At 37.3% G+C, this 25,068-nt stretch overlaps 1 protein-coding gene across 2 annotated transcripts in view; it reads left to right on the top strand.

Moving 5' to 3' along the window:
* The first annotated feature begins 1,223 nt into the window (after positions 1-1,223).
* LOC126370991 (alpha-tocopherol transfer protein-like) overlaps positions 1,224-25,068 on the top strand; it is a 31,226-nt gene continuing 7,381 nt past the window's right edge. Inside the window, exons 1-3 of one of the 2 annotated variants that reach the window (XM_050016187.1) lie at positions 1,224-1,379; positions 18,771-18,862; positions 23,095-23,254. In XM_050016187.1, the coding sequence (XP_049872144.1) occupies positions 18,775-18,862; positions 23,095-23,254 (248 nt within the window). In that variant the 5' untranslated portion in view covers positions 1,224-1,379; positions 18,771-18,774. The remainder of the gene's footprint in view (positions 1,380-18,770; positions 18,863-23,094; positions 23,255-25,068) is intronic. The other variant, XM_050016188.1, reaches the window with a different exon arrangement.

A 25,068-nucleotide genomic window follows, 5' to 3' on the forward strand; every position in this document is an offset into this window, starting at 1 on the left:
AGGCCCAGTGCGGATTGATGGTTATTAACGACTGCTAATGCAGCCGGGACCAACGGCTTAACGTGCCTTCCGAAGCACGGAGGAGCTCGAAATGAAAACTTTTTTTTGTGGTCACCCATCCTATTACCGGCCTTTGCGAAAGTTGCTTTACTTCAACAATCGCAGACCGAGCGCGTTAACCGCTGCGCCACCGAGCTCCTCATTATGTCATTAATTTATTATCATTAGATATTTTTCCAGGTTTTGGCATCTCAAGATAGACTAAACGTCGCCACATTACTTCCACAGTCCACAGTATCACTTCTACTCAGTTCTACTTGCATCTGTGAACCAATAAGATGTCTTGCCATGTACGGTTGTACCTTCGTAGTCTCGTGCCCTAAAGCTGCGTAACTACAAACCGGTGACATTGCGAGAAATCAACATTGCCACTGCCACCTCGATAAATACAGCTGCGGTATAGTAGCTTCTATGTAGCGAACCTTTACTGTTAACAGTCAATTAGCGCATCCCAAACACTTCATACAATACACCTCGTTTTACACAGACGCTACACATGGACGTTATCGTACACACGCATCTGTGTGTGTAACGTCTGACGCCCATACGATTGAAAACTAAAGTAAGACCGAGGGGCTGAGGTAAACCTAACTCAGACGCTGGTGGGGAGCTGGGAGCTGGGAGGGAGAGTTGCTGCTCTACACGTAGTATTATTCCTTCAATGCTATTAGTAAACTTAAAGGCACTTTAAGCACTCTATGGTTTAACGGCTGACCCAAATTGGTACAGTGAGATAAATCAAGCTCGTTCCAAGCTCGTATTAAGGAGGGTAGAAGAAAGTCCCCCCTGTACGTTATATTATTGTGTGTTCTATGTGAGTACCTAGCAGTGCTAAAAGCCATCCTGTACAGCCAGTAGTGCTAATCCTGTACACAGTACACACCATCTAAGTTTATTTTAAGTTATACCTGTCATTTTCTTATCCGCCGAAAAGGTAAGGGGCGGGTAATAGACAGAGATGGAAAATACTAGAACATTAGGGACGAAATTATTAAGTAGGTACTAACAAAGTTTGGTCTACCTAAAAGTTTTCTTTCGAACGACCTAATTGAATAAACCATAGATTCAAAAAAACCGACCACAGCTTCTGCGATTTGAAGCAACTTACAGCACTGGTAACATATATGCAGTAAGCTCCGAGTTTCTGTATGCAGGTGCTGTGGTCTGTACAATATTAAAGCGGTTCTCAGTGGGTCACTGCGATCCGAGCATAGTATCGCCCGCGCGGCTGTTAAGATAACGTGTCCCGTACTTGTGTTGGCGCGAAATTCCAAGTGGTGCCTTCTCGATTGTATTTAGCCGTTTGAAAGTGTGTACGCGTAAGTTTACTTTTTTTTATAAGTACTAACAGGTAAATAATAAGTGATCATTTAAATGTTAGGTCAATTATTAACCAGTTGGACTTAGGTACTTATTAAATAGACATAAAATAATAAAATAAAAAAATCTAAATCAATACCAATTGAATTTCCTTTTTTTAATATATTAAGCTTAAAGCAAGAACCCAAAAATATGTACTTAAGTACCTACTAACATTTTTTGAATATTAAGTACTAAATACCTACTTTCGAAAGTTATCTCTTATCGTTTCGTAAATCATTTTCGCAATTTCTCCAAGAGTTATTTAAAAGTCAAATGTACAATGTATTGCAACTTAAAGTTTCGTCATTTAAATTTGTCTAGAAAAAAATCAGTCTAGACTCGACTAAAGACTTCAAAGAACTACTTTCCCCTGCACAACAGTAGAGCTAATTTGCTAAATTACTTTACTCCAGTTTTTTTTCTTAAAAGTGGCTTTATTTCTTTATTGTAATGAAATCAATATTAAGTATTTTTTTTTATTTATTTACTTACCTACTTCAAACTTTTACTTGTAATTTCACCTGTGACCATTCGGTTCAATCAATTTTTTTACGTGACTTATTGTAGGTTGCCTAAGATGCTACTTGGTCGGACAAATGGAGAGCGCTGAGAGCTCTCACCCGGTGGTTCAATAAATATTATACAATTAACATCTCAGGACAAATTAATGTCAGAAGTGGCTGCGAAAGGTCTTGTTGAGGGCTTTTGCGGGTCTAGCTACCCTTATAAGGGATATCAGCGTGGTTTACAAATGTATGTACATACTTACCAGCTACTATATTGCCTGCGGTATCGCTAGCGTTTAATTCGGGGTAACACGGTTTCTCTTTTCCAATGTACCAATTTTTAGCTACTTACCTTGAAAAATGCGAAAAGTCCCATATAAAATTTTACCCCTTTTTGAAGGGGTTGCGGGAACATCTAAAAAATGATGCACGATTTTTTTTTTGTCACAAATAGTTCGCATACCAATTTTATGTTTTCTACTTTGAAAATCGCGGAGTGCTCCACACAAACTTCCACTCTCCATTTTAGGGAAGTGGGGGCTTAGAAAGAGACAAAAAATAGCCTATGTTACTTGAATCTCCATCACTTCAAATATCTCCACTTAAAAATCTGGTCAATTTGTGGCTCCGTTTTGCCGTGAAAGACGAACAAACAAGCAGACAGACACACATATACACTTTCGCATTTATAACATTATTAGTAAGGATTACTTAACCTGAAGATTTCACAGGTCGCGTTTTTTACAGAAGCCACTGATTGTCTGTGACTATGCTCTTATTATTCCAATATTGATGTCTTGCACAATAACTTAAATATACTGTCTTAATGCAGTTAACTTTCCACAAAAATGTTTGACTATAACACAACTTTGCGTGTACTATCATTACTTTCTTTTTGTGGGTTCGTTGACCTTTTAGTTAAGTAAAAGGATTTTTATTAAGTAACCATAAAATGTGTTTTTTTCGTGCGCGTAAGTACATTCGTGCAATTCTGTTATTTTGTCATCTTGTTTCTAAATCGTTAGAGATTTGTAATACTTGGTAATCTTTCTTTATCGTAACGTTAAATTACCTATAGGTCAACGGTAACTTGCAAATCCACGTATTCTATTAATACATTCGTTTTTGTCAATGCTTATAATATTTTTTTCACGTGACTTGTTTTGGGTTTGCGTCAAATAGCATTTAATAAACTAGTTGGCCGAATAAATGGGGAGCGCTAAGGGATCTCACCTACTTAGTACAAAATTTAAGACGATAAAAGTATTATAGATATATTACAGGTAGGTATATGTGGGCCAGAACCAAAAGAGGCTGTAACTTTTCCTCTAGAGATTTGTCATTTCCTATTCCGATAGGCATTGTAGTTATGAGTCATTGCTTTAGCTATTCAGATCAAAAGAAATCACAACTACTTATACAACAATCAGAAACTAATTAGACTACAATACCTAAGTTTTGTAATTTGAATTACGAACACAGAAATAATGGACTATAGAGATCCTACAGCATTCTATTGCCTAACCTACTTAAACATCGATTAAATATAAATACTGAAGACATTCATGAAGTATAATGCTATTATGCAGAATAGCATTGCATTGCAAATTGCAAAATTGTGTTTTCCTGAACTGGGTATCATAATTACCTTCTCAGGCAACGATTTCTTCTAGTCATCAACTTGGTACACTATCTATTCTGATAGGGTTAAAAACGGAACTAGTATCTGGGGGGTTGAAATGGCCACATCGAAGCAATTCATCTCAGAAAGCAATATTGAAATTTGACATTTGCGCATATAAATGTAAGTGCACAATGCAAACAAATTTAATGTCAAATAACAATATTGTTTTCTTAGATGAATTGCTTCGATGTGGCCATTTTAACCCCCCTGTTTCTTTCAGCGACATAATCTAGCTACTAGTTTCGGCATTATTTATGATTCAATTGTTAATTACTACCACTAAACTATAAGTTAATATGTATTTTTTGACGAATAAATGTTTCCTGTACTTCTTACTTTCTTTGTATGGTATTAAGTAAATCACGTTAGGTACCTTAATTATTTAATGTGTTATTTAGGTACTTATTACTCGTTCTTTTGAAGATTACAAACGAATAATTAAAAAATAATACGTTAAAATGTTATGATGTTCTTACCTACGCATGCATACTGACAGAAGTAAATCTGCCTTTAATAAGTCACGTCAAAAAAAAACATACTATTAAGGACATGTTTGTCGCATGCACCCTGACCGGTGGGGACGAATCGTCACGTATTGGTTGCCCCATGACGGGTACTGGCGTTGTGATAGACCTCGAAATGGCGTGACGACTTGGATGCTTGCCGGAGGGACTAGCCGGAGTACGCACAGGACCGCGAAAGGGAAAGAGGAAGGGAGGCTTTTGCCCTGCAGTGGGATCTTGTAGGCTAGATTAGATTAGACTTTCTAGTACATAGCAGGCTTGAACTACCTGATTATCCGAAAAAGTAAGATAATACCGTGCTTCTGAGAGCACGTTAAGTAGTTGCTTCCGGCCATTAGCCGTAAAATACCTCTATCAACCCGCAGTGGAGCAGCGTATTGGAGTATGCTCCATAACCTCTCTGGTTGATTGAGGGGAGGCATAGCAGCGGGCTGTATAAGTATATTACTTTTAATACAATACTAAACACTTGAACTTAATAAGTAATTTCCCTTCCTGTATTTCAACAACTTTTTAGTAAAGAAGTCGTGTAGAAAATTGATTTCCTTGTATCATACTAAATTATTTACAATTTCGCAAAATCAATACGTAACTTAAATTACAGGTCATATTTCGAGTGTAGTTTCTCCGTAATGATGGACCTGTGACTCCATACTACGTGTAATGCCAGTGTGGTTTCCTCATTTTCTTATTGAGTATTTCAGGGGTACACTCTATCGGCACGCCAACCACCGTACGACGTCTATCGACGTAGATAGCTTTCGCTCCATCTATTGGTTTCAACCTTACATATAATCGCGCCGCGCGTGAAACGGTTCCGTGTACGTACACCCTGCTAGTTTAATACTATATACATCCCACGCGACGTAATACTTATACCATACCCCGGACATTTCATACAAACAACCTGGTTTTACACAGACACTACACATAGACATTATCATGAATACGCGCATCTGTGTGTGTGACGTCTGACACCATACGATTCAAGTCTAAACCATGGTGTCGTTTGATTCCTTGTCGCTCAGCCCACGGCATTGGAGGTTATACACTTGTCTATCTGTGTATAACATCCTGGCATTGCAAATATTATTATCTACCAAACCCTTCAAACTCGTTACCTATCGACATAGCAAATATTTGGCACACTCAAAGAGGTCGTGTGTTTTAGAATAAGTAAATAAACCTCTTCCTCTTATAACTTAGGCAACATCGCCACTTACCGATGGATATTGTGACAATATATTAAAAAATACAGATGTAAAAACACACCGAGTAATTAACGCCCCTTCTAAAATATTGGGCCATTACTTGGACTAGACCCTCTGATACCATACGATTCATCATCCATTCTTAGATAGCCAATTATGATGGACGCTACCCCCGTAAGGCCTAATACCTACCGCAAGAAAAATGGTTCTGCTGTTTTCACTAACACCAGCTTTGTTAGCAGCCAACTGGATTACCCATTATACCTATCTGGTCTGACAGAAAGCTCGGTGAGTGGGTACTTAGTTTATCTTGCGAAATACGCACCTTTGATCACCCCAATTGGGATGTAGTCGTGAACATTTTCTGTGAATAGTTACTTATGTATTATAATATAAAACCTAATACGACTTCGTAAAGCTGGTAACTCGGCTGCCTATAAAAGACATCAACGCGCGACTTTTTTATTTATAGTAAGTTTGTAAAATAGAAAGTAAGATGGTAACTGTAATATTGAGTCACAAGTCGAGTATTAGAAAAACTAATTATTATTACAAATTAAGTAAGTACAAGGGCTTATTGCCTACCTTTTTTTGGAAAGTATGATACGTTGTGTGAAAATTGAGAGCCGTCATCTCTCTAGTGTTAAACCCACATTTCTCACATTTTTTTTTGACGTGACTTATTGTAGATTTGCCGCAGATGGCATTAACTACTTGGCCGGACAAATGGGGAGCGCTGAAGGCTCTCACCCGGTACAACATTTAAGACAACAGGCCTGAGGGTGCCCAGTTAGGCGGGAACCTCGGCTCAGGGCGTCGTCTGAGAGGAAAAATATTTGAAAGAATTAAGCGATAAGCGCTGATTGAGGGAAATCGTCGAACACGCCGGCAGGGTCGGTATCGGGGTAGGCCGTTTCTCACAGTGTCCGTTTACCTAACCTGAATATTTGACAGGTCAGCTTTTATAGTTTCTTGGTTGTTTAATGGTAAGAAGGGATGATTTAAAAAGTATTTTAATGTTAAAAATCGGATACACATCTTAGCCTTTTAGATATACACGGATGTTCAAATAATTACAAGAACAACTCATATAAACATTCTGAGTCAAGTACTTACTACTCACTCAATAAAGTTGTTTTTTATAAAATCTTATAACCATAAGTAAGTACTTACCTTATAAATATCTTCGAGGTTAACCAACTGGTCAAAAAATGGAACTTATTTTGACTGTCGAGTTCCTTCTCAAAGGTTGTCGAGTTCCATATTTAAAGTCAAACCTTTGAATATTCAAGTTTCATCAAACAACATTTTACGTCAACATAACAACAAATAACGTCCCATCATGCCTATATCTCTGAAGGTATATATTATAGGCTGGGTGTATAGTGTAGAACACTTTGAGGGCTGATTTAGACCATGATTCTGAGTTAGTATCAAGTGGAAATTTCCGTCGCAAAACTATAGAATATAAAATAATTTACAAAAACAAAACAAGTCATAGATTTTGCGACGGAAATTTCCACTTGATACTAACTCAGAATCATGCATGGTCTGAATCATCCCCCTCAGTACTCGTTACGCAGTCACTAACACTCTGTATAAAACCACTCCTCGCCAGATATGTTTAAAAGTCCCTTGTAATAGGAGGCGAGCCTATTGCCTTTAAACTGGGCACCTGGAAATCACGTGACAACGTGTCAATATACTTAACACGTTTAAGTGTTTGTTCGAAATACTTAGCTTGCTGCACTTCCAAATTTAAAATGTGCAAATTAAACACAGTTTACAATATTTTGTCGAAATATTTTTGATTTCAATTTATTACATTGTGTAAGTATACTTGGAGAGGCAACTTTTAAAAAATATAATTATCTGCCTTGAAAATTTTTTACAACTTATGTGTATAAGTATGTCAATATTGTCAATTTTATGACGATCGACCTTCTCAGTAGGGAATGTCTGTGGTCGGGCTGTTGTACAAAAGGTTTTGGGTTTGGTACCCGACACTTTCCTTTTTGACGTGACTTATTGTAGGTTTGCCGCAAATGGCATTCACTACTGGGCCGGACAAATGGGGAGCGCTGACGGCTCTCACCCGGTACAAAATTTAAGACAACAGGCCTGAGGGTCGGGCGTGTACGTCGGCGTCATCTGAGAGGATAATATTTGAAAGATTTAATCGGGCCTAGTGGATCGATAGCGATAAGCGCTGAATGAGGGAAATCGTCGACCACGCCGGCCGGGTCGGTTACGCGGATGAAACCCGACAGTTTTGTGTTGTCTACTTTGAAGTATCTGACAGCTGGGCAAAGGCATGTGCATAAGCTCAAAAATATATCCCAATTAGGGTAGCCGAAGTACTATTTACTAGTATTAGTATCAAACAGGCCTCTATCAAAGTGGTCATACAACCGGAGTGGGTTTGGAGTGAATAGGTACTTTACCACGTTGCTTCAGTGCGGCTTGGTGGAGACGCAAGAAGTGGTCTAGTGGATAGAGCGTTAGGATCACGATTTGGGTGTCCGGGTTCGTTTCCCGATGGAGATATTGTTGAAATCACTTTGTTTGGTAAGGATTTTGGCTTGAATTACTTGATTGACCGAAAAAGTAAGATGATTCCGTGCTTCGGTGGGCACGTTAAGCCGTTGGTCCCAGCTGGCAGCCGTAAAAATACCTCCACCAACCCGCAGTGGAGCAGCATGGTGTAGAATGCTCCATACCCCCTCAATCTCAGTATATAGGTTGTTTATGTTATGTTTTTTGAAACAAAAAACAATGGTATTTAAATCTTTTATTTTTGGTGTTAGGATTTAGTACCTACCTATTACATTGTTTTCTTTTTTGACGACCGGATGAAACATCCTTGGGTTTTTGCGACGCATAAAAACGCTATAGGTGTAAACACAAAACACATTATGCTCTGCAAATATTTCATACCATATAGATTAAGATATGGTTGTTATCAGATGATGGCATACTTATATGCTATCTAGACTATTATTATTAATGATAAAAAAACAAATAGATAATTTCATAAGTACAGGGATAAAATGTATGCAGGTACCTATTTTATTATCACATTTCTACTCCAACAGCAAATACCTGCTGGGTTAGAAATGCATGCTAATGATGCATAATGTATTACAATATTTTTACACGTTAAGAATATACTCCCTTTTCCCACGTAAGGTGGCTGAAAGAGATCTCTTTAAAGATTGGTAACTCTACTTTTTGGTATTTTCCTCATTTATTTTTATATTGTATATAATTTTATATTGAATTTATATAATATAAAAATATTTGACCACAGAAAAAAAAGTTTTCATCTCGAGCTCCTCCGTGCTTCGGAAGCCACGTTAAGTCGTTGGTCCCGGCTGCATTAGCAGTCGTTAATAACCACCAATCCGCACTGAGCCCGCGTGGTGGTTTAAGGCCCGATCTCCCTATCCATCCATAGGGAAGGCCCGTGCCCCAGCAGTGGGGACGTTAATGGGTTGGTGATGATGAAATATTTAATGACGATTAGTGTTGTCAAGTTGCCTTTACCTTGGTAGGAAATAAGGAAGTTTTGTGTAGGTATGTTTAGGTCCGGCTGATCGCTGTGCAAATATGTAAATATCTGTATATTTAGGCAGGTCCCAGAATAAGTATTCTCGAATATTCCAAGTATTTGCATGTTTTGCAAATGTGTATTCAGCCGGGTTTAGAAATAAGACACTTTCCTGCCACCCAGTCTGGCTAGAAGCGGGAGGATCATGGAAAAATATATAGAGATCTTTGCCCAGTCACTACTATAGTCACCGGCTTGCTTCTCAAACGGGGAGCGCCGGTTCGACCCCGACACCGGACCTGCAGCAATAAAGAAAAAAAAAAAAAAACTTTTTTTTTATTATAGACTGCGATACGGCTCACCTACCTATCCTATCACGTTAGTCTAACAACCTAACCTAACCAACCTTACCCTTGGTTGGTTGGTAGGTTGGCTCGGTGAGGTGTCGGTACTTAGTTCATCATGCGATAGATGTACCTCTGGCTACCCCAATTGGGATGTAAATGTAAGCATATTCAAATTGTTTCAATATGTGATTTTCCATATATTTCTTGTTTTTAATTTTAGGATGTGACACTATTCAGCTCGAATATTGCACAACTACGCTATTACAACTACTTTACTGTGATATCTCCCTTAGCAACCTTTCCCTGGCAGTTGTCCTTCATTTATTGAGTCCAACAGGTAGAAAGACTACCTACTGGTACTGTAAACACCTTCGCAAAACGCGTTTCGAAATTACGTACCCACTGCGATTTTTTTATACTTGACGCAGAATTTCGACTTCACAACAATTCTGATGCGAAAGGTGAGTGAACGTTCAACAGATATAAAGAGTTGTGTGTTCAATGGCCTTGTTGATTTCCGAAACCTTTCGATAAAAATGGCAAGTTGTCATCGAACGATCTCTCAAAGTTCCGCCTTTCTTCTTTTCTTAATCTTTTTGCCACGAAGGTTATCAGTACGAACGAATAACTTTTCTGATAGGTATCTTAAGCTTAAAGCGAACGTAGAATAGAATAGAAGAAGAATAGAAATGGTTTGTTTTAAATGGGCGCCACACACAAAAAAAAGACAACAACATCATATCAAATTTCCCTCACCACAAGCAACGCAATGCGCAATGTATGTAAAACTTCTGTCTTACATTCAAGCAAATTCTCAATTTATAATGCATTTCCTTGAGTAAGTACAAAACAAATCTCAAATGAAGGCATTCATTAAAATGAAATAGAAGCAAATGCATGAAAAATATACCGAAATTTTCGTTTTTCGGTACTCGGTTATGAATCAAGGTTGAATCATCTGTTATGATAATAACCAAGTAAGTAATGGAACTTGAGAAAAACGCACCTAATTTTATTGATTACTAGATTGACTACACGTGCGAAAAACGTGAGGAAACGACTGTAACATAATATATCACTGTATATCACGTTTCGCACGATGTGCTTTAGTTAATAGTTTTCAATTATCATATCAAATAAGCTTATGATTTGAAGTTATATTATATTACTGTGCGTTGATATGTCAGTCATTCAGTTTCTCCTTTTATATATTTAGATATTTCCGTCATACATGATTTCTATGTAACTTTAACCATTAAGGCTGCTCACGCGACGGAAGCTTAAAAAATGGAGTAACTTCTCCCATTTTCCCAAAATTTCCCTTCACTACTCTGCTCCTATTGATTGTAGCGTGATGAAAAGTATACTATAACCTGCCCAGGAATAGGAAGAATAATTGTACCAAGTTTCATTAAAATCCGTCCAGTAGTTTTTGTTTCTAGAAGGAACATACAGACAGACAGACAGACAGACAAAAATTTTACTGATTGCATTTTTGGCATCAGTATCGATCACTAATCACCCCCTGATAGTTATTTTGAAAATATATTTAATGTACAGAATTGACCTCTCTACAGATTTATTATAAGTATAGATTGTGTCGTGTAATTTGTCTGTGTGGTCTAGCTTTATACTAAGCCTGTCGAATTAAGAAGTTAACATTTAGTATTTCGCGACAGAGCGTCAAGTTCATATTGTTTCAATACTTACATGTGGTTTTCCATATATTTTCTTGCTTTTTAATTTTATGATGTGACTGTATTCCGCTCGAATATTTCACAATACTAAGTAGTAAGTACGTACGTGATTCTAACATAATTGGTACTGTGATTGCCCGCTCCTTAACGGTATGGCATAATTCTAGCTCAAAGCCTATCGTCATAGACTTTGCATTGTATCAATCTCGATTTGCCGTCTCGTAACGTTCTGTCCCGGAACCTGTTAAGAATGTGTTATAAATTATTTGTACGTAGATACATTAAACCAGCTATCATTCCAGGCATACCATGACGATCGACTCTAGTATCAGATTTTAACTAACGCGACATACTTATAGGCTCTTGGTTTGTAAAACTTCATACTATAGATTTCAATGTAGGTAATTGTTTTTCCTATTTTTTGTTTTATGTTACTTTTACTTTAAAGTGAGATAATCCGTGCTTCGGAGTGATGTTAAGCCGTTGGTCCCGGTTACTACTTACTGATGTAAGTAGTCGTTATATGGGTCATGTCAGGGGCTTTTGGCGGCTCAATAGTAACCCTGACACCAGTCTTGATGAGGTTGGTAATTCTCCTCACAACCCACACGATAGAAGGAGATGTTTTATCTTACGACTCCGATAACGGATCTGAAATATAGTCCGTGCTTAAGTAAGAGCACTGGACCGACTCATATATTTATTATGATGATTATCTTTCACAGTAATTACAATACACACCTTCTTACTTTTCTACAAGGTACCTAATTATTTTACTTTCCCAAGTTTATCTTTCTTAGAAAATATGAAGGAATGTCTCTTGCAAGCAGTCATATGCCGATGTCACCCCTCCGGACTCGTGGTCACACCAGGTTGTCACACCAGTATGACAAACAGGAATTTTATTCTCACTTTGGAAATATTCCTGGCTGGTATTCCACCTCACAACCCACACGATAAGAAGAAGTAAAAAAGCGCAAATGTTAAGTAAAAAGAGCTTTATGATCTAGCCTTTAGCCAGATAGGACCAGGCGTCTGTTTAATAAAAATTACAATTGTAAATTACAATGACAATTTGATGTACATTGCGGAGTTAGTGATCACAAATATTTTGCAGGTTCATATTAGCTACGTAATGAACACCAAATTGTCGTTGTAATTTACAAAAGTTTTATGAAACAGCCCCCTGAGTTCAAGAAAGAATAATTTGAAAAAGAAAACAGCCAGTTTCATTATTATTCAAGAGATTTTACAATAGAAACATTCCCACTTTAGGATCATTCCTCGAAACGGCACATCGTGTTAAAACAGGGGGGTTCAAAAGCAATTCATCCAAAAAAAAGGAATATTGTTTTTTAAAATGAATTGTATCGTTGTGACCTTTTTACGTTCAATTTATAATTTATAATTCAGTATAATTTATTAATAAATACATGAATATGCAGGTAGTGTTTGAATTTGTTTAAGTATTTGCGATAGATTTATACTTAATACTATAAATTGTGGTTACTGGCGCATGGTACCTGCGCAATGGTATTCATAGTGATCTATTGAAATGATTGTAAGTCCATAAATGAACAAGTTCCTGTTTCTTGCTTAGCTGATTGCTGCAATGTCTACTAAGTGTTGTATTTTGTTCTTACGGTCATATTCATTGATGTACAATAATTATGGCATTATGGGCCTTATTATTATCTCGATAGGACACCAGGTGAGGTAACGTTTATACCACCCATCATCATCGTTCATTCAAGAGCCACACTCTTGTCAGTGTAGCCTTCTCCATGTTAGTTTTTAGGGAAAAATAGGGCAGTAGTTTCCCTCTTGCCTTCCGCCCCGCAGGACTTTGTCTGACGCGAATAGGATGGCGCCCAGAGCAGTCTATTTCAAAACTCCTATCCACCGCCTCTGAATAGTACTGACAGTTACTGCTGTCCTCTGTCAGGTTCCGGGTTACAGTCCCGGTAACTCGCTTCTTCCATCCTGCATTGCCGTACTGACGGCTCCCATCTCGGGCTCTGTAACCGTTGAGGTCTTCACCCGTATCCCTGGGCAAAGGTTCGTAGGTTTGGTGTTTAAACCACTGCATAGGCTTATTTTATTTGTGGTGCGATTACGGTTGCGCCACTACGGTGTCCTTGTGAGATAGGGTTCTAACTGTCACTCACTCACTCACACTCACTTATAAACATTACAAGATTTACAAGTAAAACGTAACAACTCATCTTAGTTCGTATCAGTTTACGATATTTAGGCCGGTTCACACATAACTTCAAAATGGTGTAACCTTTTTTTTACCATAAAATGTAAAATCAAATTCAAATTAAAAACATTTTTAATTAATTGAGTGTAGTAATCAATTAAATGGATTGGACACAACGTTAAGTGGTCCGCCTTGGTCCGACAGAACTGGTATTTCAATAATTCACCACCATGTACTGATTTGGACATAATATACTGTTATATTAGGGCATAATTGCGTTCTATAACAATTTACTTGAAAAAATATGCTGTTGAAAAAAATGTACTCGCGTACCGATGGTATCGAGGTTTTGACTTTCCTGTTGAAAATCTATCGTCACCATACATCGAAATAGATCGCCATATATAATATAGATTGCAAATAAGTTTTTAATCGCAAAAACATATTTTATTTATTTTGATCATCATCCCCCTAGCATTATCCCGATTTTCACAGGGTCCGCTTACTTAAGATTTGACAGGTCCGGTTTTTTACGGAAGCGACTGCGTGTCTGACCTTCCAACCCAGCACCAATACAGGTTAGGTCACATACCTCCGAAAATGCATTTCTCGGGAATATGGGTTTCCTCACGATGTTTCCTTTCACCGCTGAGCACGTGATAATCATTTATGATGCAAACATTAATTCGAAAACAAAATCGACAATCATTGGTTTAGACCTGTGGTTTCGAACCTGCGACCTCAAAGTGAGAGACAAGCGTTCTACCAACTGAGCTACCGCAGCTATATTTTTTATTTTTATGGAACAACAAATTAAAATTTCAAATTGGTACCTAATCCGGAAGGAATTATCATGGAAATTCTTGTTTTTCGACAATAAATAACAGAAGTTACAAATCTGTCACGGACACCCATCTTATTATCATGTGTGTCCCGTAGTAGTCGAGGCCTCACGTCGCTATGCCATCAATTAGCATGGTCGAGAGTCATTGGACGTGCTGCAGCATACGATATGAAGATTATGTGGAGTGACTGTTTATGTTATACCATAGACACATAACATATGAACATGTAGTTGTCAGAATTTCATAATTTATCTTTTACCTTGGACACTACCCCTGTGTTGAAGTTGTGTGCGTCTATAATTCGCAGAGATACCGGAACCTTTACTATGTGTATTTTAATTTGTGTATTTGTGTTGTACTGATGTTGATGCACCATAATAAATATATAAATAAATTGTTTTAAGTTTACGCGGTTAATATCATAATTAAAACACATAATAACGGGTAACTGATGACTGATGACAGTCATCCCGCGATCATGGCACTTGCAACAGTGTCGAAATATCGGGAGTCTCATATCCCTACTTTAAACGCCGTAAGATCCCGTCTTCTTCTTCTTCTATCGTGTGGGTTGTGAGGTGATTACTAACCCCATCAACCCTGGTGTCAGGGTTATTATTGAGCCGCCAAAGGCCCCTGACATGACTCATGTAACGACTACGTACTTAAATCAGTAAGAAGTAACCGGGACCAACGGCTTAATGTGCCTTCCGAAGCACGGATCATCTTACTTTTTCGGACAATCAGGTGATTCAAGCCTGAAAAGTCCTTACCAAACAAAGGACAGTCTCACAAAGTGATTTCGACAATATCCCCATCGGGAATCGAACCCGGACCAGGTCGTGAGCCTAACGCTCTAATCACTATACCACAGAGGCTGTTAGATAGATAGATACTTATTATGACGTAATATTACTCGACCTCCACGACGTCTGGGATTATAAAGATCATGGAATTTTATGAGTTTTCCTATTACTCTTTGACCCAAAAACTTAGAGCAGCTCGTTTGTAGCTTTTTTATTCTTATCGTTTTCTATAGACCAATAGGCTAGTTTCCAACTAGTCAAATCAGTTACTTTTTACTAAACGTCAAAACACGAAATTACTATGGAATTTGTATGAAAAAGCACTGTGACGTCATAGAAAAACGTGACAAAATGTCGGACTTATTATTACGTTTTTCTTGATTAAAATTCATAAATAAGTTTAATAGAAAAAAGAAAATGTTTTTCGTTAGTTTTAGATGTGTCTTTATTTAGTAATCAGAATTTCATAATTTATCTTGAACCTAGTACACGACCCAATTAAATGCCATGACCGGCTGGCTATGCCTAATCTAACTGCAGATCAATGTTTAAAGTTCATGCTTTTAATAAATGCAATGATGGATATTCCAGATGGCGCTGTAAATTATTTTTATTCTGTCAGGGAATATCTGCAGTAATGTAATTTTTTGTTATTATATAAAAGTTTAGTGTAAATAAGTGTACCTTTGTCTACATATAATGACATTTGCATGCCAACATTGTTATGGCGAAACATGTATTGTACCTACTTCTAATACCCACTTGTCACCTTATTCACCATTTTTGACTCAAATAAAGTTTCTATTCCATTCCATTCCATTCCATTCCATTCCATTCCATTCCATTCTATGTTTCCTTGTTTACAACCTTCTAATTTCATGGATAACAGACATATAGATTTTTTATATTTGGTTTTGAGTATAAATGATGGCCCTTTTTATTACACCCAAGTACAATTACATCTTCCACCCGTTATTATTCTGATCAAAATAAACAGAAGCAATATAGGTAAAACGTTTTGCTATACATAAGGATATCTGCCAATACTTACATTGTATTTTGGAATAATTAAGCACATGGTAAAGCTGTACAACGCCATCTATATTGTTTTTGGTGAACGTAGCGTGGAAAGTCCCTCATTGACATTTAAATTAACATTTATATATTTTTTTGCATGTTCCTTTAATTATAAATTATTTACTTTGATGGACTTTTTTTGTTACAATACGGCCCCGATTCCTGCAGACACCGCCTAATTTTATTTTAAGTTATATCCGTCATTTTCATATCCGTCGAAAAGGAAAGGGACGGATGATTCACAGCTCTTAATTTTAGGAAGAATGAGTAAATGAATGAATAACCCGGGCGAATCAAAAGGTACCTCGCTGGTATGCAATCCGTTTGACGTGCTGTCTACTTAACTGTGACGGGTTATTGACGGATGTAAAATTTTTAGACGGTTGGTTTAGATTTGTGCTTAAAATTGACATGTGTTCTATTAATTTTATGCTTGTCGATTACCCGTCCCTTTCCTTTTCGGCGGATAAGAAAATGACAGATATAACTTAAAATAAAATTAGATTGTATTTACAGGAATTAGCACCATTATTTATTTATTTTATATTTATTAAATTGAGTAGTAGGCTGAGCTGTAGGCCATCTACGGGGTCCACAGGTGGCGGATAGTGGAACGGCCATCAGATATGATGGTTAGCTACGAATATAAGAATAAGCAGTCCCCGACCAAACAGCGACAGGATTAGCAGAACGTAGTGGGTAGCTCACTGGGACGGGCTAACCTACGAAATGCTACTTAGGTTCTACGACGATCTTGTGACGTAGCGAGTAGGCGCCGCAACTTCCAAAGCGCACCCCTGATGCCGGGCAGCAGCGGTATCAGTACTGGTTGGAGGCTGAGGAAATGGATTCTGGTAGGGCTCTAGCTAGAATATCACCGATTGAGAAATTGGTCGGTGTACCGCGGAACGGAAGGCGATTGGGGCAACCACCGTTCTACACGCCCTATCTATGGAGTAATGGCGATTACTCCACCGACAAGAGCGCAGCTCTTAAATAAAAAAAATAAAGAGAGTGAGATTTATTTAATATCTTTTGAACTACTCTAGAGCGAATAAATTTTATTTCAATTTTCATTTTCATTTTTTGTGCATTCGGGGTAACAGAAATATGTCACGTGTGTTACGCGAAGTGTGTGTGTTATAAAAATATAGGGTATCCCTAGCTTTGTCGTCAAGGGATTTCCGTTATACGTGTAACAAGACACGTATATCCCCCTAGTGAATGCGAGCTGTCTCCGTTCGATGAAAGTTATGTTCAGGTTCTTTGATAATAATGGATGTGGTTATCCACGTCCTATTATATCGAATGAAGTCCTATTATGTGTAAATTACATACTGTATTAGAGACAATAGCTATTGATGTCATATGACTTTAGTTGGCGCGCTCCATTTCAATGCAGACACCTCCTAATTTTATTTTAAGTTATACTTAATTCCTTATTCGCCGAAAATGACTTACATTACTAAATTTACTTATTGTGTCGTTTAGAATCGAATACCTCAATTTCATATCTTCTTCTTCTATCGTGTGGGTTGTAACGTGGATTACCTATCAACCTCGCGAACCCTGGTGTAAGGGTTACTAATGAGCCGTCAAAGGCCCCTGACATGACTGATGTAACGACTACGTACTCACATCAGTAAGTAGTAACCGGGACCAAAGGCTTAACGTGCCTTCCGAAGCACGGATCATCTTACTTTTTGGACAATCTAACCTAACCAAACTAGGGATCACAAAGTGATTTTTGTCGGGCCGCTTCATAAGGCCGGGTTTCCACAGACGCGGAGATTGGCGGAGAAGAGCGGAGATATGCGGATTCGACCAATCACAGCGTTCGAGAGAGCGAAGAATGAAGACGCTCTGTCACTCTCTCCCTCACGGTGATTGGTCGATTAATGCACTTCTCCGCTCTTCTCCGCCAATCTCCGTCGTCAATGGAAACGCAGCCTAATGTACGTGTACTTACGAGATTTTCTTCATGTGTATCTGTGACAACTTTGATATGCGCCAAGCTTATAAAGTACAAAATGCACATTTTACTGCCACTTTACAATGTTTTATGTACATACAGCTAACCAGATCTATAAACAGATTTAACAGGGATAAAAACACAAGTAAATAATTGAAACTCGTTTTGAAATTATTATAATAATCTAGCGCACATGCATTGGGGCACGTAGGCACTAACCAATGTTTCAAAGAGCCATATAGTAATACCCATCTGTAGTTAGATATTATACTATAATAATAAACTTAATAGCTCTCTTATTCAAAACTTATGAAGATATGATAATAATAATGAAAAATTAAGGTGATAATTAGGTACTTATATTATGTTAGTTTTATATTGCTACTTAGTATGATTTGATATTTTGCTTACCCCGGTGGGAAATACGCGTGAGTTTATGTATGTATGATTTCATACGTGTCGACGCATAGGTATGGTCACGAGTACATAATATAAAAAGTGTATGTGTACATTTTGAAAACATGTCACATTAACTTTTTTGACAAATTAAACCGTAATTAAGTTTCATTAAATGTCATTATGATAGTGCGACAGGGTTCTAAAGTGAGGACTGCAGGGACTTCTGTTATCGTGCGCGGCAATTCTTTTCCTCCTCCGTTTTTGTCCCCTTAAGGGATGAATTCCGGGGCCAAAACTAATCCATATTCCGGATCTCAAACCTTCTCAGTCCCAGTTTCGGTTCAGCTTTTTAAAGCGTGGAACAAACAGAAAGACAAGGTTACCTACTTTCACATCTATAATCAGAATTCATAAACTTGGTACCAATTTTAAATGTTTATCTCAACATCTTTCTTTCTAGACTGTTACAGTCGTGAACAAAGATCCTAATTAGTAACTAATTGATAATTATTTTTGTGTCTTTTCAGGACTATGCCGGACCAGGAAATAGAAAACTACAAGGATCTCGTCAGCATTAAGGATTGGCTGAGCAAGCAGCCACATTTGCCTCATGACGTAGGTAAGTACAGAGATATTTTGTTTATTTCTTTACCGTAATATACAGGGTGTTAGTCATCGTAACGAATACTGAGGGCGATGGTTCCGGTCGTGAGTCAAAGTTAATATCAAGTCGAACGTTACTAACACCTGTATATCGCCAAAATGTCTGTTGATTAAGTCAGATTATATTTTAAAAGGTTTCTGTTTTTAAGAGATAAGTAATATCAAAGTGTTAACTTAAACAATAACTTTACATTATTTTAGCTTTAAAATAACATATTAAATTAATTCATACGTTGCGCAATGAACAGGTTTATGGGGAAACTGTGTCAAAGGCTATGCCTGCCAATTATACTAACTGCCTGTAATGAAGTCTAGATCGCTCCCATGTACCTACACTCAATGTAGGTGTCAAATGAAATATAGTACTTATCTAATTTTTATATTTGTCAAAGTACAAACATTATATAGAAGGTTTATTATTCCAAGATTATCGTCAAATTAATCTCAGTAGATGATGTGATCTTTTTATAAATAATGCACCACCAGGTAACAAAGACCCATAGAAATAAATACCTTAGCCTAAAATACGTATTTAACATTATAAAAAATAACAATCACACAAAGTTGGTACTCAAATAAAAATAATATTAGGTGATGGGCTGATAGTCTGTCAGACAGTTACACATACGGTTCATCTAATCCATCTCAAGACACTAACATCATAGAATAAACAATAGCACTACGTATATTGGGACACTCTGCGCCCCGCACCAATAAGAGCTTGGAGTGAGCTTGGTTTTACCTCAACTAGTATTATTCTATGCCTCAACCATGGAAACCACTTTAGCCTTTAAGCCGTAAGCCGTTAAAGTTTACAGTAAGAAGTGCAGATGGACTACCTGTCTCGCTCGCACTCATGGAGTAAAGTGCCACACGGTAAGAACAAGATACCCAGTGTAGCTGGAGTTCTAGACTTGTATCCTTACTCCATTTAGGATTACGCATCTTTAGTCAATGCGCATAAATTACCTTGATTAATTTGATGTACCTACCTACTTACCTACACATTTCGTAACTTACACACCGAATGTAATGGTGACAATAATGTCATAATCTCAAGTGTTTTTATAACCGAGAAGCGATGAGGCAAGTCATCTTGAATACAATATTTTTCGCAACGGCAAAAGTAAAAACTATTTTGAATTCAATAGCTGTTTCGAATTCAAAGGTCGATGAACTGGCTGCATAGTGTAATCATAGTCAAGATGGTGCTCGCGATGTAGGGCGTATTGGTGTGACGGATTCAGGGTTTTTATACGGTCACTTGCTTTTACCCGCAACTTCGTCTGCGTGGCGTGTGATGATCTTTATTACGCGGATTTGATTTTATCTTCCATTTTTTTTCCCGCTAACTCCCGTTCCCGTGGGAATATTGCAATATCTTGTTGCAACTAAGCTTTAAGTTTACTAAGGTACATGCATGCCAAATTTCAAGCATCTTAACTAAAGCGGTAAACTTAAGCGGTTTAGATTTTTCATACAAAAGGATTTTCCCGCTAATTCCCGTTCCCGTGGGAATTTAGGAATTAAGCTACGTCACTTCCAAATTTCAAGTGCCTACGTTTAGCCGTTTAGGCTGTGCGTTGATATGTCAGTCAGTCAATTTCTCCTTTTATATATTTAGATTTACACTTGAGTAGCAAAGCCTATCACTTCTACTGTCTCCCTGTCTGTTTTCCTGCGCGTGATGTTGCCTAAATACACATTTAATCAGGGCTTGACTAGTCAATATCCGGCTAAGCAGTTAATACCTATCATTTGCGGCAAATCTACGAAAAGTCTACAATATGTGTCCTGCGGTACATCGGCTTCTTCTCGAGGAGCGTCGGCTCCAACCCCGGTACCGAACTTGCACCAATGTGTTAGAGCAGTTCTTCATTATTATGGCGATACGAAGAACAGAAAGCTCGGTGAGGTGTGGGTACTTAGTTCTATAATATCGCATAGCGATGGATGTACCTCTAAATTGAATTGTGATATATTCGTGAGATTATGTTACAATGAGTCATCGAAAAAACAAAGAGTATAGTCAATTGTAATACTTTTATTTTAGTTTGTGAATGTGTGGTGGTTGAGGTGGGCGATAGAAAAACTTTAATTTGTCATGAGCGTAGGTCATGAGGTTGTTATTCGCATACGAAACTTACCTAGTAAATAGATTTCAATGTAAGATTCTTAATTATTCAATTCAATATGATGACATGACATAATTGATTATTTATAAATCAGTATGGTATACTAATCCGGGACCTCGATCAACTTATTCATTAATATTTTCAAAGATACAAAATCTGTTATCTAATTGTCAAGAAAATATATAAAAGAAAATGGTATTTGTTCCTTGCATTGCCCTGTTAAAGTTATTAATCCTTTAAAACTCATATTCCAGGGTTTTAAAATATGCCAGAATTGAATATGTATATACGTACTTATATATAATGTGCGATATATTTACCAACCAATACTTATACAGGTAAAATTTCATATAAAATACCGAAAATAATATATATGTACACACACACACACACACATATACATGTAAGTATATAATAATATATTATTTTCACTATTTTTTATGAAATTTTACCTGTGCAATACACACTATCCTCCTTGGAATTAGGAAGTTAGGGCCATATTAAAACTAAGTATGTAATTCCTATGAGACCTCCATACCTACTAAACGCGCGTCTGATGTATTACTTGCTTTACATTGGTGTTGAGCAACGGAATAAGAGGATTGTTAACTCTACAAGTAAATAAATAACTGTTAAAGTTAACAGTTAAACCAATAGTTTCTCGGTTTAACGACCAGTTACCACATTTTACACACTCGATATTCACGCGTGACGAAATCACAGTTTTAAAATACCTATGTTATTTTATATTAAGTATCTTTTGCGTAAATACGCACCTTTTATGATTGTAAAGAAATAAAGTTACTTAAATGGTTTCTTTATCGTTATCTATGAAAAAATATATCAGACAGGGTTTGAATGCATTTATGTTCACCAGATAGATAGGGCAGATAGCGTTTATTGATCATAATTATGGGTACACAATATTTAGATATTAAGGTTCTTAATTTACACTGCAAATAGTAGGCGCGTTGGTTCCCGTGCTATAAAAACCTGTATTACAGGCACCAGCGCCTTCCTCCAGATATAATACACGTTGGAATTCAATAGGTGGAAAGCCGAACCTTAAATGTTACTTTTTCAAATTTCTTAACTTACCCTATCTACTCTAATCTAATCTAGCCTACAAGATCCCACTGCTGGGCAAAGGCCTCCCCTTCCTCTTTCCATTTTTCGCGGTCCTATGCGTACTGCGGCCAGTCCCTCCGGCAAGCGTCCAAGTCGTCACGCTCTTTCGAACTTACCCTATACATAGATATAATTCATTTTTCACTAACACAGTTAGCTCGACCACATGTCACGTTGGTCTAACAGAAAATTCGGTGAAGCGCAAGTACTAACTCAATTCATCTTGCGATGAATGTACCTCTGAGTCCTCTGACTAGCCCGATCGGAACAGTCCTGACCTATATTATGTTCTTATGTTCATTTATAAACCCATCACCAAAATATATGAAATACGCAGAAGTATAAAAAAAATGATTATCAAATAAATAAGGAACTATTTAGATTCACAAGCAATTGATAATTAAAGTTAAAAATAACTTCGTGTTGTTGTCGATTTTTTGTGTTGAAATTATACGTGCAAAGTTCAGACAAATATACTTACTTACTTGTAGATTTGTACGAAAATTAAACATTAATAGAGGTAGCGTTGTGTTTGTATACCTACCATACCTACAATTCATGAATTTTAATTCATGTCTGGATAATAGATAATTGATATGACGTGGTTTCCTGGATTTGTGGACGGTTAATGGCAATAGGCTCGCCCTGTAATAGAGGTCTTAAACATAACTGAGGAGTGGGTGTACTATACACCTCTGGCTACTCTTTCGGGGATACGGTGGGGTCGGATCCGGGGGGAGGGGTGCGGAGTGTCATGACCGCCATGGACAGGTTGGGTCATGGGTGGTCACTGCAATTTTATCCAATTCTCTACGGAGATCGGTTGTCTGCAACCTAATGGTGACCCCCCCCCCACCAAAAAAAAAGCTTGGTTCTACTCTTGGATACAGAATGCTATGCTATGTTATGTATCATATTGTTACAGACGAGCTACTCCTGCGTCGGTTCCTCGCGAGCTGCCACTACAGCCTGGAACGCACCAAGCGTACCATCGACTTCTTCTTTACGCTGCGCTCCACTGCGCCTGAGTTGTTCTGCAAGCGAGACCCCTGGGCGCCGGAGATCAGACGCGTTTTTGAGATAACGTAAGCTTAATCCCCAAATTTATGAACTTACACGTACCTAACAAAAACAAAAGAAACATACATAATGAGATACGAGAAAAAAACAGTGCACCCTAATTTTATAATAATATAATATATTAGGTAGGTATGGGTCAATGGGAAAATGGGGTATTTGGGGGCGGAAGGCAAGGAAGAAACCACACAAATAGGGCTACTTTTCCACTGCCCTATTTTTTTTTTACTTTAAAAGTAGCATGGAGAATGTTACGCCGACAGGAGCGTGGGTCTTAAGTTAATGATGATGACATATTTACTACAGAAAATTACTTTTCATTTTATGAGTGACAATAACTATTAGGCTCAAATATGTACAGGTTTTAATAAGGACATAAATATAAAAAAATATATACAGATAGTTTGACCTGGATCTATCCATTAAAGATAATGTGTGCACGCACACGCTATTTTTGCTTATAACTAGTAGAATTAATGTTCGTCCGGCAATTAAATATGCAATTATCTCAGTTAGAAACAGTTTAAAAGTGATATTGAGTAAATACAGATTATGGGTGGAACCCAGTTATTTCAAAAGTGTTTTTATGGAAACCTTACAACATTTTAATTTAGTTTCATCGTAATTTATAGTCCAGCACTTCCAATTGAGTTGAAAACAATATTGTTTAACACTTTCAAGGACAGAACGTCTAATGACGTTCCTATACCAAGGTGTCATATTACCTATTATGACCCATCAATGACCCATGATGTCTGTCCATGAAAGGGTTAATGTACGTAATACGTACATCAACCTGTACTTAAAATTAGAGAAAGAAATCATCTAGAAGTGTGTATACTGAATGGCTCCGCAGGCGAGTATGCTCTGTAGCGCAGCCACTTTGATTCGTATTTTTTTTTCTATAGAACGTACGCATAAAATCTTTTCACGTACACTATGTACGTAGTACGTACATTAAAATATAATAGTTGCTGTTGCAGTTTCTTGTGATTTCTTCTCCTCAGCCGTAAATTCAAAAATGTTACATTGACCTTCAACACGTTTACCTATACATGATTATTACGTTGAATAAATGATTCTGATTTCTGAATAAGGTTTTTTTCAACTCAATTGGAAGTGGTGACCCCGCGATAGAGCATCACACCTTTATTATATGCTAAAAACCAGTGACATACGGATTCAAGAAAGTATATAAGTATAAACAGGCGCAATATTATGAGATTAAACGAACTTACCTGTAAGTGAAGTTCTATCTCAATTATACGAAGCTCCTTGTTCGAGAGGGGGACGATGCTGGAGCATAAGACGTAGACTACACTGTTTAACCTCTCGAACAAGGAGCGAGTATAATTGTGCGTATCCTTCCCTTTATACGCAAATATATAATTATTAACGTTGGCGTAAAATGAACAAAGTTTCTTTCATTGAATTAATATTATTATTGTATAAATACCGCATACACGTGTCATGCGAGAAACCTTAAGAAGAATATTAATTTATTCCAAACTTGGGCATAAAGGTCTTCCTCATTTTGGTGTTGACATTTACACATTAAAAATCTTTAACAGATTACAGTATTATGACCTCCCAAACTATGATATTGACCTGGATCGAATCAATTTGGATACCCAAATGTACACATTATATCAATAGACCATAGAATTAGATCAGCAAAAGTGTTATATAAATAAATTTCTATAATTATTTATAGTTCCGTAGATTATATTGAATTGATATTGATTATGTTCCACCTAAAATGTATGTGACGAAGACGAAGAAAATTTATGAAATTTTTTCACTTGCACAGTTATCTCGAGCA

The sequence above is a fragment of the Pectinophora gossypiella genome, chromosome 11, assembly GCF_024362695.1.
Source record: "Pectinophora gossypiella chromosome 11, ilPecGoss1.1, whole genome shotgun sequence".
NCBI classification, from domain to species: Eukaryota; Metazoa; Arthropoda; class Insecta; order Lepidoptera; family Gelechiidae; genus Pectinophora; species Pectinophora gossypiella.